The following is a 16,703-nucleotide window of genomic DNA, read 5'->3' as shown; positions in this document are numbered from 1 at the left end:
TGGTTTAAAAAAAAAAAAAAAACAAACCCGCTTTTACTTCGGTCCCCACAGATCGCGGGTTTGGTGCCTGGTTGAGGGACCGTGCAGAAAGGGTCTCGTCTCGGGCGGCATTCGCAGCCTGCGGCCGGCGTACGCGCTTTGACGCGAGAGCGTGCGGTGGCCGCGACTGCTCGCTGCCTCTGCCCGTTTCGTAGATTTGGGGCTTTATTCCCCGTTTCGTAGATTTGGGGCTTTATTCCCCGTTTCGTAGATTTGGGGCTTTTCCACCCATTTTGTAGATTTGGGGTTTTTTTCTGCCTGTTTTGTAGATTTGGGGTTTTTTTCTGCCTGTTTTGTAGATTAGGGTTTTTTTCTGCCTGTTTTGTAGATTTGGGGTTTCATCCCCCCTTTTTGTAGATTTGGGGTTTCATCCCCCCTTTTTGTAGATTTGGGGTTTCATCCCCCCTTTTTGTAGATTTGTGGTTTTATTCCCTGTTTATGATTTGGGGTTTTTCTGCCCGTTTTGTAGATTTGTGTGGGTTTTCCACCTGTTCTGTAGATTTGGGGTTTTATCCCCCTTTTCGTAGATTTGTGGTTTTATTCCCTCTTTATGATTTGGTTTTTTTTCTGCCCGCTTCGCAGATTTGTGTGTTTTTTCCACCCATTTTGTGGATTTGTGGTTTTATTCCCTGTTTATGATTTGGGTTTTTTCCACCCATTTTGTAGATTTGTGTGGGTTTTATCCCCCTTTTTGTAGATTTGGGGTTTTATCCCCCTTTTTGTAGATTTGGGGTTTTATCTCCTGTTCTGTAGATTTGGGGTTTTATCCCCCTTTTCGTAGATTTGGGGTTTTATTCCCTGTTTATGATTTGTTTTTTTTCTGCCCGCTTTGTAGATTTGTGTGTTTTTTCCACCCGTTTTGTAGATTTGTGGTTTTATTCCCTGTTTATGATTTGGGGTTTTTCTGCCCATTTTGTAGATTTGTGTGGGTTTTCCACCTGTTGTGTAGATTTGGGGTTTTATCCCCCTTTTTGTAGATTTGGGGTTTTATTCCCTCTTTATGATTTGGCGTTTTTTTTTCTGCCCGCTTCGCAGATTTGTGTGTTTTTTCCACCCATTTTGTAGATTTGTGGTTTTATTCCCTGTTTATGATTTGGGTTTTTTTCCGCCCATTTTGTGGATTTGTGTGGGTTTTATCCCCCTTTTTGTAGATTTGGGGTTTTACCCCCCTTTTCATAGATTCGGGGTTTTATCCCCTGTTCTGTGGATTTGGGGTTTTATCCCCCTTTTTGTAGGTTTGTGGTTTTATTCCCTGTTTATGATTTGTTTTTTTTCTGCCCACTCCGTAGATTTGTGTGTTTTTTTCCACCCATTTTGTAGATTTGTGGTTTTATTCCCTGTTTATGATTTGGGTTTTTTCCGCCCATTTTGTATATTTGTGTGGGTTTTATCCCCCTTTATGTAGATTTGGGGTTTTATCCCCCTTTTCGTAGATTTGGGGTTTTATTGCCTGTTTATGATTTGTTTTTTTTTCTGCCCGCTTCGCAGATTTGTGTGTTTTTTCCACCCATTTTGTGGATTTGTGTGGGTTTTATCCCCCTTTTTGTAGATTTGGGGTTTTACCCCCCTTTTCATAGATTCGGGGTTTTATCCCCTGTTCTGTGGATTTGGGGTTTTATCCCCCTTTTCGTAGGTTTGTGGTTTTATTCCCTGTTTATGATTTGGGGTTTTATCTACCGTTTCGTAGATTTGTGGGGGTTTTACCTCCCGTTTTGTACATTTGGGGTTTTACTGCCCATTTTGTCGATTCGGGGTTTTATCCCCCTTTTTGTAGATCCGGGGTTTTCCCGCCCATTTTGTGGAGTTGGCGTTTTTTGCCCGTTTATCCTGGCCCTTCCAGAACCAAAACTGCCATACGCTCTGGCGGCATTTTGGGAAAGCCATTGCCAAGTACGGGCCCGCTGGCTGTTTGGGGGCAGTTTTAGGGTTTTCGGTTAATAATAAAGACCCAAGTGGCCTTGAGCTCCTCGAGACCCAACCTGCGTGCCGCTGTCAAGGTATTCCTGGAAGATTTTTAAGGCAAACGGCTGCCTGTGAGCAGCTGCCGCTGGCCGTGGCCGCGCTCTGGCGTTCGGCCGCGGGGAGCCGCAGCCCCTCAGGCGGACACGGGCCCGCTCCCGCCTCCCCTGAGCCGGCCGAGCAGCGAGCAGCTCCCGGCAGCGCTGGCGCCCGCCCATCGATGCGCTTCTCCTTCCGCGGCTCTGCCTGGATCCGCAGCGCCGAGCTCGACCGCCCGCCCTGCGGGGCCCTCCCGCCCAGCGCCCTCCGCGCTCGCCGCCGCGGCCGGCCCGGGGGCCCTGCCTTCGCCTTTTGGCCCCCGCGGCCACCCGTAGGCGCCGCGGCGCCCGCCCTCCCGCCCGCCGGTGACGCGAGGGGCCGGTCCGGCGAGCCCGCCAAATTCGAAGGCGGGTGCGGGGCTGCGGGGCGCGAGCGCGGCGGCGGTTATTTCCGTTAGCGGCCGTTGGCGCCCGCCGCTCCTCCACATCCCGGCCGCCATGGCCACTCCTCCCAAGCGCGGGCGGCTGGAGGGCAGGATCAAGAAGATCGCCGTCGAGGGTAACATCGGTGAGTAACATCGGGGAGGCTGAGGGGGCCGGCGGGGCGGCCGGGCTCGGCGGCCCTGAGGGAGGCGGCGGCGGGGCTCGGCCGCCTCCCCCGCCCCGGGCCGGCCCGCCCTGCCCGGCCGGCGGGGCCCTTCCCCGGGCTGCTTCTCGCCTTTGCCCGGCCGAGGCGGCTCCGAGCCGGCTCGGGAGAGGCGACTTAGCGAGACGGCTCGTACCGTGCCAGCTGGTACCTTCAGAAGCAGCGTTCAGCAGACCCCGTAGCAATTAATCTTATAAAAATGACGAGATTTTTTTTCTTTGGGGAGGCTTTCTGTTACAGTTTTTAACCGATTCACCTGTTTTTAAAGCTGCACTGAAGTCCTGGGTAAGACTTCTCCCATGCCTTTCGTGACTGTGGCGTGAAGCGCCTGTGGAAATGCAGACTGTCGGGTCCCACTTGTAGTGTTCAATACTGCTAATTAACAAGAGAAGCCTGATTAACTGCTGTAACGAGCAGGAGAAGTTATGGGCTGTTTGTAATGACATCCTCTTTCCCCCTCTTTCTTTCTTTCTTTTTTCTTTTTTTCCTTCCTTCCCCCTTTCTTTCTTTTTTCTTTTTTTCCTTCCTTCCCCCTTTCTTTCTTTTTCTTTTTTCTTCCTTCCCCCTTTCTTTCTTCCCCCTTTCTTTCTTTTTTTTCTTCCTTCCCCCTTTCTTTCTTCCCCTTTTCTTGCTTTTTTCCCTTCCTTCCCCCTTTCTTTCTTTCTTTTTTCCCTTCCTTCCCCCTTTCTTTCTTTCTTTTTTCCCTTCCTTCCCCCTTTCTTCCTTTCTTTTTTCCCTTCCTTCCCCCTTTCTTTCTTCCCCCTTTCTTTCTTTCTTTTTTCCTTCCTTCCCCCTTTCTTTCTTGCTTTTTTCCCTTCCTTCCCCCTTTCTTTCTTGCTTTTTTTCCTTCCTTCCCCCTTTCTTTCTTGCTTTTTTCCCTTTCTTCCCCCTTTCTTTCTTCCCCCTTTCTTTTTTTTCTTCCTTCCCCCTTTCTTCCTTCCCCCTTTCTTTCTTTCCTTCCTTCCCCCTCTTCCTCTCCCCGCCCTCTTTTTTTTTTTTTTTTTTTTTTTTTTTTCCTCCTCCTAAGAGGCTGTGCTTAAAATTGAGGACTGGAGTTGCCAGGGTGTCAGCTTGCTCGCTGATACGTACTTTGGTGGTTGATAGCCAACTGATTGGCCTCTGTCAGGTTTAAAGATCGCTTTTTAAAACTTCCTGAGCTGTTTTTCAGCTGGCGGCAGATTAATGGCGTCTGTGCTGTAGGAAATAACTAGCAATGGAACTTTGTGTCTTGCTTTGAGAAACCATCGCTTTTGCTTTGTGTTACTTTTGTCATTGCTCGCTTTTCTTTTTACCCCCCCCCCCCTTCCTAAAATAACTTAGGAAGACTGCACCTTCATGCCTGAGACTGGACTGTGGAGTACCTTGAAAAATTTAAGACTTGGTGTTCTAATTGCAAATGTAATTTTCTGGAATTTAGATAATTGGTGTGGGCTGAGACTTCTTGTCATGATCAATTTGTGTTGAATTGGCTATTGGTGTCGTGTGGTACAAAATAAAAAGCCCTGTTGCTCAAATAATTAATGATCTGTGGTACACAGGGTTCTGATTCATGGCTTGTCATGAAGTCAGAAGTACGTGGGTGTGGGAGAGTCATTTGTGGGACTTGAAACTAGAGTTGGATAGTTAAATAATGACACTATTGGTGGTTTTTGACCTCTCTTCCTGAATGCTTTTTCTACAGCTGCAGGGAAATCGACATTTGTGAATATTCTCAAGCAAGCTGATGAGGAATGGGAAGTTGTTCCTGAGCCTGTAGCTAGGTGGTGCAATGTTCAGCAAAGCTCTGAGGAGGATTGCGAGGTATGGTAAAAGAAACTAAGGTGACGCTTTCAAAATAAAATAAAAAACCAAAACCAGCCAAATGTTTTCCTGATTTGAGAAGACCAATATATCTGGTAGGCTAGGTATTTTAGAAAATATATGCGATAGCAACGTTTTTGCTGGTTCTTATAATAGTTGAGTTCCTGTTTTCCAGTCTGCTCGGTGTGTTACAGAATAAACGTTATTCAGCATCAGGATGTAAATTATAAAAACGGTAAGAGCCAGTTCTATTTTATGTATAAAAGCAAGGGATGGAAAAAAGTTAGGTGGAAGTTACTTTTAGCAACTGTGAGCTAGCCAGGTGAGAGCACTGTTCAGCAACGGCCAAAACACTGGTGTGTTACTAACGTGGGTTTGGCCACAAACACAAAGTATGTCACCGTATGGGCTGTCACGAAGAAAGTTAACGCCATCCCACTCAGGTCCGGTAAGCTTAGCATAAAATTTCCAATCTGTCATAATCATCCCTGAAGTTGGACTTACTAATTCGCTCTTTCCTCCTTTTGCTTTGGCTGGTGTGCAGAAATGCGATGTTATATGTGACTCCTAAAATTAGTCAGAAAACGCTTAAAGAAAGGTTCCTGAAGACAAGACTGTACTTGGGGTATGAAGTTGTTTGTGCATGTGTCTCTCAGATGTATCTCTTACAGTCTTGTGTGCGTTGTCAGTAGCTTGTGATGTTCTCCTTGCTGTTGCCTAATTCACGCGGGAACAGCAGCAGTTGCTGCAAAACAGCACAGTTATTGTGCGCCAGTTCTGCTTCTAGTAAGAATATTGTACAGCTTGAGCAATAGCCCTTGACCTATTTTTTCCCTTCTTCCTTCCCTTTTCTGAGAAAAGTTATCAGCATTCAAGATCTTTATAATTGCTTTTTTTTTTAATGTAGTTTAATACCAAAAAGTAAACTCTGACTTTTCCATCTTTAATAAAGCTGGTACTTTGATTGTACCACAGTACCGGGGGGGGGGGGAGGGGGGGGGAAGATTTGGGAAGTTCATTTTTATGTGTGTATGCCTTCACAGGAAGATGTGTGCATTACTGCTTTTGTAGTTGCTAGTTCTTAGGAAAGTTGCACCTGAAATACTTCGGATGGCTTAGTACGGTGCTTTTTAATACAGTGTTTTTCAAGGATCTTGGAATCTTTTCCAGAGGATAGTTCCGTATCTTTTATTTCTTACTGGTGAAGCTGATAAATAAGGGTCTTCGGACTTTTGGAAGGTCGCTGTAGCTGCATCTTCTCTGCTTGATTGTGGAGGCGGCGGGCGTATCCTGGATAGTGGAAGCAAGCCGTGTCCCCTGTCCCTAGCATACTTCTGTCCCGTGCCAGCTAGGACTCTTCCAAGCACTTCACAGGCATGGGTTGGGCAGTAGGCTAGCCCGGGGACTCGGCCAAAAGCGCGCTGCATGTAGCTACCTCCTTTTGGAGACTTAGAAAGTTTAGCGCTGTGGATATTGCTCCTGTGCGCCGCTTGGCCACAGCGTCTGAGCATGGTGCTGGGGGTGTTGGGTTTACTAGTGTAGGTATGGTTGCGGGGAATTAGAGGTGAGGATGAAGCCTGGTATTCCAGAATCTTAATTGTTGTCACCTAGGAATTGACTTCTATCTCTAGATTTTTGAAAATATGTTAATATTTGGATTCGGCGTTAAAGTAGCAAAAGGATTCAGACAGAAGCAGTCGTTGTTGATAAGCTGTGTTTTCTAGTAAAACTGAGGCACGCAGCTTTCTGTTCCCATGAGCTTTAGCGGCTGTCTCGAGGTGTTAGCTCTGCCTCGCGGGCTGAGGGACATCTCTGGCCTGGAGTGTCTTCTGAACCTCCTCCCAGGTAAGATGAGAGTGTAATCATATCTTAAGATGCTGCCTCAGCAGCTGTTACCATAGGAACTGTAACTAATAGATGCACAACCAAAACGAGCCCAACTTTCAACTCATGCTCGTCAGAGTAAAAGGCACATGGATTTTTCTGCAGTGTTGTTGACTTTTTGTACTAATAGGATGTTGTTACTTCAATAAAGCTTGTATATAGTGATCAAAGTATTTGGGTACTTGAGCATTTTGACGTTGTGGATGGCAGAGTTGCGTATTCAGCTCAGTGCCATAGGAGGAATAACATTACTGGCACGTATGCCTTGTATTGCGAATAGCGTTGAGACGTAAATGATGCAATTGTAAACCTGAAATAAAGGGTGAACAGCTTTAACGTAGTAGAGCAATTCTGTTCCGCCTTAATGGTCTGCCTTCTCAACTTAAAGGGTCACTGTGTTTGTTTAAAACCAGGAGCTGACTGCATCGCAGAAGGGCGGCAAAAATGTGCTTCGGATGATGTACGAGAAACCGGAGAGGTGGTCTTTCACTTTCCAGACGTACGCGTGCCTCAGCAGGATCCGGGCTCAGCTCAGATCCCTTGATGGCAAACTCAGCGAGGGGGAGAATCCCGTGGTCTTCTTCGAGCGATCTGTCTACAGTGACAGGTATGTTGGACTGAAGTCCTTAAAGCGAAGATCAAACATCTCCTAAGTAAAATGCATAAATAAATAAAAAGCAGAGCGCGACCGAGTTTTGTACCTCCTTTTCGTCATAATTTTGATACTGGTGAATCACAGTAGCCTCAGTAACTGGTTTGTTACCTTTCTCTCATTGGTGTTGACAGCAAAGTAAAATTACTGGTTTGAAGGTTTATAATTTTGGTGTATACCCTAACTATGTGTAGTTTCTCATCCGTTGTGGGCAGGTTTTTTGTGATTTGTGACGCACATTTCCCTTCAAAGAAAAGAGGGGAGTAGGCATCAAGAAGAGTCAAGAGCAGTTGCTTTCTTTGTCACTTAGCCTTGTTTTCTTTTATGCTTCTTGAACCAGACGTAGCTATTTCATATTGCCATAACCTGTGTTTCTGATAACTAAATCCCATCACGTAATCCTTAAGTGTTCGCTGTGTTCTAGTATTTGTAAATAAATGACCATGGTGTACAAACCAGTGGTGGTTTGTAGATTATTTCTGAACAGATAGCGGAGCTGCAAATGTTACTGCTTTTTGTGGACACTATGGGCAACTGCAGTGGCCACGGTTACGGGATGAGGATACCAGCTGTTTCTTTCCACTCCAAGCATACATTGAAGAAGTTACAGAATTGCTGTGCTCGCCTTCTGTTCTAGTCACTGTGCGGTACTTCAGGCAAACAAAGTGCTAACTGTGTTCAGGCTAACTCTTGTTTACGTAACTATTTTGTGTTCACAGATACATCTTTGCAGCTAATTTATACGAGTCTGATTGCATGAATGAAACTGAATGGACTATTTACCAAGACTGGCATGACTGGATGAATAAGCAGTTTGGGCAAAGCCTAGCGCTGGATGGGATCATTTATCTCAGAGCCACTCCTGAGGTGAGGAATAAAAATTTATGACTGCACAGCGAATGACAGTACACGTTCTATGCCTTGCCTGTAAAATTTGATCTTTGTCTATGCTTCAGTAGTATTTTTTTTTTCCTAAAAAAATGTAGGATTTAACTATGATTCTAGACCTTTTTTACGATAAAAGAATAATACGCTTGCAGTCAACTCCAGTAAGGTCACAATTGTGTGTCACTGCATATCACTGTATCGTTGTTTTAGGGATTGCTTTGAATGTCACAGGCAAGGAAACAGTCGAGAAACTCTCCTTGAAATGTAATCTTCTCAAAATCTTGAGCTACCCTCACCTTTCACTGCTAAAGTCCTAATGATTGGAGTTCGGTTCAGCTTGTAGTATTCCCCTGAAGACTATAATACTTGAGTTATGACTAATACAGTCTGGAAATACTTAAAAAAAGAATGTTCTTTCAAATGTAGGCTGTGTATTTTTAAGTAAAATGTGATGAATATATGACAAGCGCAAACCATAAAATACCACTGGAGAAAAAAAAAAAAAAAAAAGCTTGTAATAGCTATAGGAACATTGCTGTGATAGATATAACAATTTATAGTGAATGCCACAGCTGATCTGGGGGATGTGTGCGTGAAGCCCTTTCACCTGGAGCAACGGAGCGAAGCCAGGTGAATGCACCTACTGTATGTGAGGCTTTATGACAATGCTTTGATCTTGGGGAGTCTAATAGTGTTTAAAAGGAGAAAAGAATATAATGAATATGTCTTTTGAGTATGACACTTAAATGAACAAGAGAAAACTGTAAGAGGTTAGAAGAGCTCTAATTACAGTCATTAACTTACAGGTCACTTCCATACTTCCTGACTTCCAACCTTCATGCTTTCAACTTTGTTGTAAACAAGTGTGTAATGTAACATACTAGAGTTTCTTTCAGGGCTTTTTTTATTAGGCTTGCTATTGAGGTTTTTTTTTTTTTCCCCCTCTAAGTCAAGAATGTATATTTAAATTACAAAGTACAACAGTTTTAAACAGTTTTGATTGGCTTATTATTGAGGCTTTGGATGTGTTCAGGACAGGAACAAATGACTTAATACATTTGAAAACTGGGTTCCTAAGAGCTGGAAATATATAATGAGAATTTGAAATGCCTGTCTATAATGTCAAATGGATATTTCTGTGCTCTTTTCATGCAATACACTGGTAGCCCTTCTTGTAATAAAGAGCTTATTTGAGACCTTTCCTTGTAGTGGAGAAATAATGAGATACCTTTCCTTGGGTCCTTTGATTTTGTGTGTAGTCTGTGGGCTCCATCAGCTGAACAAGGCGTAACATTTCTATGGTCGTAAAATAGTTAGCAAGTTGAATATTCATCTTTGGCAAAGAGTGGTGTATTGAGCACAGTAGGAAGGGTTGGCAAAAAAAAAATCAGCTAAGTAGGCTTTCTCTGTAGGTTTGCAAAAACAACCAATCTTCTTTTTTTTTTTTTTTTTTTTTGTCCCCCCTCCCCCCAATATCTTTTGCCTTTAGAAATGCTTAAACAGGATTTACTTGCGTGGAAGAGACGAAGAGCAAGAAATTCCCATTGAGTATCTGGAGAAGCTTCATTACAAACATGAAAGTTGGCTTCAGCATAGGACACTGCGGTAGGGTTTGTTCAGTGGTTATTTAAAGATGGATAAATCTTTGTAAGGCTGTTCCATAATGCTTTTTCCATCAGTGAGACTTCAGCTTTTCCTGTGATAATTGAAGTTAAACTCCAGGAATATTTCTATCTATACTTGCTTAGTAGTATTGGCTTTACAGCATGTTAATAATTGCCAGGACATGCAACATGCCTTGAGTTCTCTTCATGTAGCGCTCTGAATAGCAGAGGATTCAGCTGAACTAATTTTAATACACAGTTGAATGCAATGTTAGGTGCTGGGGGAACAGAATGTTCAAGAATCAGTAATATATCCTAGGAGCCACACTGTAAATTCAAGCTGCTTTCTATTCAGAATTCATGGCTGTAATTTTACATATGCATTCTTTTCGTGGCATTCTTAATAATGAAAATACTGACAGAGGCTTGAATGATAGGGTTTTTTTTTTTCCAGCTAGTAATATTATCTTTGTTCCTATCTCAATACAGAACGGATTTTGAATACCTGCAGGAAATACCTATTTTAACATTAGATGTTAATGAAGACTTCAAAGGCAAAAAGGACAGATATGATCACATGACTGAAAAGGTAAAATTTCACAAGCAGAACAAACTGATGATTTAGTTTTATTGCCAGCATGTCAAAATGAATTCAGGATACTTCTTGCATCTCCAAGTATGGCATTCTTGGAAGTCAGACTAGACTGAAAACTTGTGTTTTTTCATGCTGTTTCCTACTTAAATTTTCCATTAAAAAAAGGAAAACAGGAAAGGAAATATTCCAGGCTTGTTTGAGAAGACTTTCACTAGTAGCTTTGTTCGCAAATACGATTTCTAATTTAAAGAACAGTTCTTTTAAACAGCTGAGGGTTATTTGCTACATCCTGCTTCTGACATTGTGCAGGTATCGTTAGAAATGTGGCGGGGGCGGGAGAGGATGAGGGCGAGAGGAAGAAGACTACATAGGTCCGAGCTGGATGTCTGGGCTGAAGTCTTCCTTGTGTTAGGTGTGGAAGCGTCTAGCCTACAGTGCTAATCAGTAAAAGAATTTTGGTTCCAAGGTACTGTGAAAACACAGTACAAACCCGTCAAAATGGAAAATCGAAGGATGAGTTTGCTGAACTTGCAGCTGAATTTTGATCCAAAGCACTGAGCCAACGGCGAACTATTTTAGGTTTTGCAGATTTTCTAGCTGAACAAAAGAGAGTATGGGCTACCCTCTCTTCTGGTTAGCGTGTCACAGCAAAGGGCAGTACAGCTGATGCAAACAGGGATCCTTTGCTCTAAAAATATACTTCATTGTATAATCATTTTTCTAGAATATTTAAGTCATGGAGTGACATTCAGATAATGAACAGTCTTCTAGCCTGCTGCAATACCGCTTATTTTTAGTCTTGTTTATTAAATTGGCACTATCACTGAAGTTTTTCCCTTCAGTTGTGTTTATTTAAAGTGTTATTCAAAGTCCTGCTCGAAAGCAGTGGTCTGAAACTTCGGGGAGTGCTTTTCAAATGTAGCTCTCTATTTTGTTTAGGATGTAATGTCGAATATATATCAGAAGTATTTTTTAGCTTTATTTGAAGGCATGGAAAAAAAAATGTCTATTTGATATAAAAAGAAGTGCAGTTGAGATCTCTGTTTGCATTAAGAAGATCTAATCCTCAGCACAAAAGGGTGTAATATGTATTTTAAAGCTAGGCCAAATGAGCAACATTTCAACTGCTCAGGTGTCTGGTATTTGAATCATGATGAGATTCAGCTGAGGACAACTTGGCTTTTATTTGTGTAGTTGCAATGAGTTGCAGACCTTAGCAATGGTATGTGCACATTTTTCTGCTCTTTGGAAATAAATTGTTTACTTCAGGAGAAGAGCAGCTTTGTCCTTTCATCTCAGTTTATCCACTCAGGAGTAGAACTGTTCACCTGATTAAAACCAGCCTTCATGATATTTGCCCTTTTAAAGCTTGTTAATTGATGGAATGACTGGGCGTCGCAGCTGTGGACTGAATATGCTTCTCATCTGCACCAGGAGATAAGGCCAAGCACAGGCACCTCAACAGGGATTTCAGAGGAGTTTACTCTTGCGTAGCTGTCAGGTTATCTGGGAACAGCTTAAGCCCTGCGTTGGCCTTATTTTTTGGCATTTCCTAAGTGCAGGCCCAGGACTGTTATGCTCTTTATGAGGCTGGGTGCTTCGGCTTTCAGTGTATGCTTATGTCCCCAGCGTGGGGACCCAAAACCTGCGTTTCCTTCTCACCTCTGTTGCGCTGCTCGCTTTTGGGGACCGGCCCGGAGACTGTGCTTAGTGTGTAAATCGTGATAAGGTTGCTCATCCAGTATTACTGTTGCTACTTTCTAAAGTGGAGGGTGGCTTTCTCATGATACCTTTCCAGTTAGAGCAGTGGCACGGTTATGTGTTCTCTTCTCTATGTGAAGGGATTTGACCTCTTATTTAAAATTTTTTATATTCCCCACCTCCTTGAGCCCTGAACTAGGAAGGAGAGGGTCACAGTTGGAGAATGTGATCCAAGGTCTGTTTCCATTTCACATCAAGAGTTTGGACAAAACGTTTACAGATGCGCTCTGTGTATGAGAGCCTCTGCCAAAAGAATAACACCATGTTCTCTGGCGAGCCGTCGGTTCCGTTCTATGCTGTAGGCTAGCTTGAGTGGACAGAGTGGACAGTGCTCCCAGTTCACATTCCATCGCAGTGTAGGTGCTAGGATGCTCTTAAAACTGAGAGATAGGAGTTTTGTGCCTAGAGCCTGTATTCCTTGGGTCTTGTGTCTGCTGGGTGGTTGTATTTTAAAAAAGGTGGCTGCCACCTCTTCCAACTCCTATGCTTCAAAGGGAGGGAGTAATAACTCTCTACTTTTGGGGAGGGGGAGTGGAGGGAGGACAACAGAAGGACACGGATACCTGTGGCAAGAAGCGCATTCTCCGCACGTCGTCTTCCTGCAGCCTTTGGTAGTGACCTGAATTTAAGATGTTGTCTAAAGTGACCACGCTTATAAGTGTAACGCTAGCCTGCTGCTTGCTGCGCTGCCTGTTTTGGATCCCGTTCTCGTGCAACTGCATGGATTATTTGAGGTGCTGTGCTGGGTCTTGGTGCTCTGTGTAGAATCACGGACTTCTGACTCGGGGTTCTAGTAGCATTCTATGGGCCAGAACTTCACTATGAATTTTTAGGTAGCTGTAGCTGTTTGAGCCACTCTTCAAATACTGGAAATGGAGTTCAGCAGTAGCTGAAATATTTATAGCATTGTTCTACAGTATCAGATTTTTTTTCAAGTACTATGGTTTTGCTTGATATTGTTTTAGTATTCATTTGCCAACCTCAAATTCCAAGGAACATACTCATTAGATGCACTGGGTTGTTCGTTGACATTAAATATGAACGGTGCTCTGGTAGTGGGTGTGACTCGGTGTTTTCCAAATGACAGATCCTTTGAGGTTGTCATTATCTTCCTCGTGTTTAGGTTAGACCTGCTTTTGAGATAATTGATTTGCGATGTAGGGCTGTAGTTTAGGACTCGTGAGGAATGAGCGTCATTCCAATGCGTCTCTCTCCGCACCTGCTAAATTACAGGGACTGTGGCTGAAAAAGTCCTTGATGGACAAGAAATGGCATAGCTGAGCCCAAGATTATTTTTCCCAGTTCCTGTTTCTGTAGGTAGTAGTACAGTGTAAAGCAATGGAGAGGTAAATGTAGCTGCTGTATGTTTCTGTTGATAAATACTTGGTTTGATTGACGCTATTTGTTTCTTTTTGCAGGTCAAAGAATTTTTGAGCACGTTATAATCCTCTTTGAAGCACAGGCAGAGTCAAACTGTTCCAAACATCTGTGCGATCAAAGTCTGAAGTACAGCTTCTGCTTTTATAGAAGGCCTCTGGAGAGGCAGGACTCGATCCTGTTGATGTAATTGTGAGGAACAAACAAACTTTGTGAATAGGGAAATTATTCAATAAATCAGTAGGTCTGTCAAGTATTACATTAAGTAACACACACAAATTTGAAGATACTAGAATTCTGAGAGTTCCGGAACATTGCGCCTGTTTCTAATCAGACCAGTAAGTTGTTCTGGAGTATCTTACTGTATTCTGTTTAATTTATATTGTGCCCAGTAGCTATTGAATTCTGAAGAAGGTAGTGGTATTTTAGATCTCTTCAGTGGTTTTTTTTAGCGGAATTGATTTGTAACGGATGTCTCATTGTTCTGAGGAAGAAAGAAGTAAAAACCATTTTTGCTGGTGAGGGAATTGTAATATAACCTGGAGTTTTATATTGTAAGGTATTAAAAAAAAAAAAGTCGCCCTACAGATTTTGATGGATGAAGTTCTTGGCAGAATACACTGAATGAAAATGAACCCAAATATGGCTGAAATTGTGTAGATATCACATTAGTTTTTATATCTGTTTTCATGGTGCACTGCAAACAAGGATATTAAGAGGCTTTCCATTCTGTAGCATGTTTGCTTTCATGGCATGGTTGTGGTTTTTTTTTTTTTTTTTTTAAATTTTTTTTTTTTAAGCTCTTAAGAAAACAGACCTGGTTTTTGTTGTTGGGAAGTCCTCTTTTCCTGGAGAAGGAGTGTGTTGGCTTGACGGGTACCATAAAAGGAAGAAGAAAACTTTGCAAATGGCCTCCATCTGTAAATGACGTGTTTCTAAACATTTCCTTAATTACATTGTGGATGTCAGAGGTGGCTTCCTGCTTTTGTTCCAGCTTCTCCATTTGTTGACTGAGCCTTCCGAGTGCTTATACAAGATACTGCAATATTGGAAGTAGGCTGTCCTTTCTCGTCGTCTTGTAGGACGAAGGGGAGACCTTTGTGGAGTAGCTGCTGTTCTAGTGCATCTTGTTTTACTAACTGAGCCACTTTTGTTTCAGGTGCAGAAAACATAAACTACACAGGGTACACATCTCAAGTACTGTGTTTTATGAGCTGCCTTGTTCTGCTTTGAACGTTTCTGAATGATTGCACAGTTGGCTTTTGAATGCAAAATTTTATTGTCTGCTGTGGTGCCTGCGTTACCTGCTAATTTGCGATGAAATTTTTTGCTTTGTGGTTGGAATTGTGCTGGCGTTCTCTAACCGTTGACTGAAAAATAAAAGTGGCTGGAAAGACTTTTTCAATGCTTGGTAGTGTTGGCTCCCTTGTCTCATAAAAGAAATCATGTTGTAGATGGCTGGTACGTCATACTAGTACTATGGGTGAATTTAAGGTGATGTATTCTGAGTGTATTTGGTGTACAAATTCTCTAAGATTTCTGAAACACTGACTGGCTTCAGATTTTCATGTATGGGAAATGATCTGCTGGGATAGAGACACAGGATTATATAAAATGTATCATGTATAACTTTGTGATCAGCAGAAGTGTTTTGTATAATATTCATGTCATAGTGGGATGTAGTGACAGTATGGTAGAAAATTGTGTTTTGGACTTCAAGGTTGCCTAGCAAAAGGAAAAAAATTAAGATCTTTGCTCCAGAAATGAAGTCAGGTGGAATGGATGAAGATTCAGTTCAGATTTACTTGAAACACATAGTAGAAGCCTTGAAAACATTCTTGGCAATAGTCTGATCAGTAACAACTTACTTTGACTAACAGTGCAATTATTCCTACAGTTTCAGCTGTCAAAGTTGTGGATTTAATTACAGGAATTGGAATGACAGTGCTCGCTGCAAGGAGTAAACAAGTCTGAGTTCTAATAAAGACTTCATTTTAAACCCATCACAGAGCACACAGAAATTGTGTGGCAGGTTATCTGCATCCCGTTCCAGAAAGCTTTACAAAATCTCTGCCTGCCAACTCTGGGTTTGAAGGAGCAAAGTCATGACCAATTATTAGAGTGCTTTTAATTGCTGTGGAGAAAAAAACAACAACAAAACCATACCGCACACCCCACCTCCCCCAGGCTTCTCGGGGCTTGGAAGCTGGCTGGGCTGCAGTACACGAGGCTGCAGTTATTGTATGGAGGACAGACACGGCTTAAACGGGAGCGGAGATGTCCTTAGACTCTTCTGCCTGTGCGTCGGCTTAAACCTCGCGGCTCGAACGGCACCTCAGACTTGCAAATTTGTCAGTATTCTTTTCTTTGCTTAAATCTATTCCCAGGCTACCGCAAAACAGGATTGTTGGCTTGCTTTTTTGCCTATTAGTGACGCGGAAGGTTTCTGAACTGATACCTACTCTTTGGCGATGATTTTTTTCAGTCTTTGAGTGCTGTGTCCTCTTTTATTCCCTCGGGTAGGAGATACTTTGATGGAACTGGCTAGAAATGCTCGCTTGTTTTAATCAAGCGTCATCACGATCAGGAAACAAAATCGGTACTCGGGTTTTGTTAGTTTTTTTCCAGTTAGGATACGGATTCAAATATCGATTGGTAGTGTTTTAATTGCTGTGCAAGCACACAGGTGAGCAATGGACATGCTATTGTCTCATTTTATTTTCAGTCCTTGCAGTTGTTTTCTGTGTAGTGGATTTTAAGTTCTCTTAATATAAATGCTTCTTAGAACAGCAACCGATTTTGTACGTAGAGCTTAATTTTCTATAATTTTGTGCCAGTTACCTATTTCTACTTTTTTCTGTTTATTTAAGCAGGCTTCATAATAATGGAATTGTACATAAAATGTGATTAGTATTGAGATTATCCTCTTCTCTTTCCAGATTCCAGGAATCTATTTGTGAAATAAAAATCACACAGGAGAAATTCATCAAAAACTGTTAAGCATAGACCAGGGAAGAGTGTATGTAGTAATAATTGATACCTTAGGAAAAACAGTGTGCAATTTCTATTGCCAAGAGGTTCCAGCATAGCTGGGTGTAGGGACTCCAGGGTTGGTTCCCCAGCTCCCATTTAGACTGGCTGCGTGACCGTGAGTAAATCACTCTTTGCCTCAGTCTTTTCATCTTTAAAATATTGATAGCTCCTTATGTCTTCAGAAGGCTGGGAGGATGAGTTAGTGTAATATTGATGTGCTGTTTTGTAGGTCTAAAGTGCTCTATTAAATAATTGAGAGTGAAGGCAGCCCTGGCTTGAGATTTTTCACCGGGATGTTTCGATGCCCTCACGAAAGGGGTCACTGGCGCAGATTCATGGCCAATAGAAATTATTTGCCTTAAAAGATGATATAAGCGATGCAGTGCAACATTAATTGCGTTGAAGTTAGTTCACTGAAAAACATGGC

General features: G+C 42.6%; 1 protein-coding gene across 1 annotated transcript; it reads left to right on the top strand.

The window, feature by feature from the left end:
• Positions 1 to 2,534: 2,534 nt before the first annotated feature.
• On the top strand, positions 2,535 to 13,319 carry DCK (deoxycytidine kinase). Its single transcript, XM_075709330.1, has 7 exons — positions 2,535 to 2,604; positions 4,364 to 4,482; positions 6,780 to 6,973; positions 7,738 to 7,885; positions 9,396 to 9,511; positions 10,000 to 10,099; positions 13,285 to 13,319. The coding sequence occupies exons 1-7, from the start codon at positions 2,535 to 2,537 to the stop codon at positions 13,309 to 13,311; spliced, it is 774 nt and encodes a 257-aa protein (XP_075565445.1). The 3' UTR covers positions 13,312 to 13,319.
• Positions 13,320 to 16,703: the final 3,384 nt, after the last annotated feature.

The sequence above is a fragment of the Pelecanus crispus genome, chromosome 4 (assembly GCF_030463565.1).
Source record: "Pelecanus crispus isolate bPelCri1 chromosome 4, bPelCri1.pri, whole genome shotgun sequence".
NCBI classification, from domain to species: domain Eukaryota; kingdom Metazoa; phylum Chordata; class Aves; order Pelecaniformes; family Pelecanidae; genus Pelecanus; species Pelecanus crispus.
This window is presented reverse-complemented; position numbering and strand designations above follow the sequence as displayed.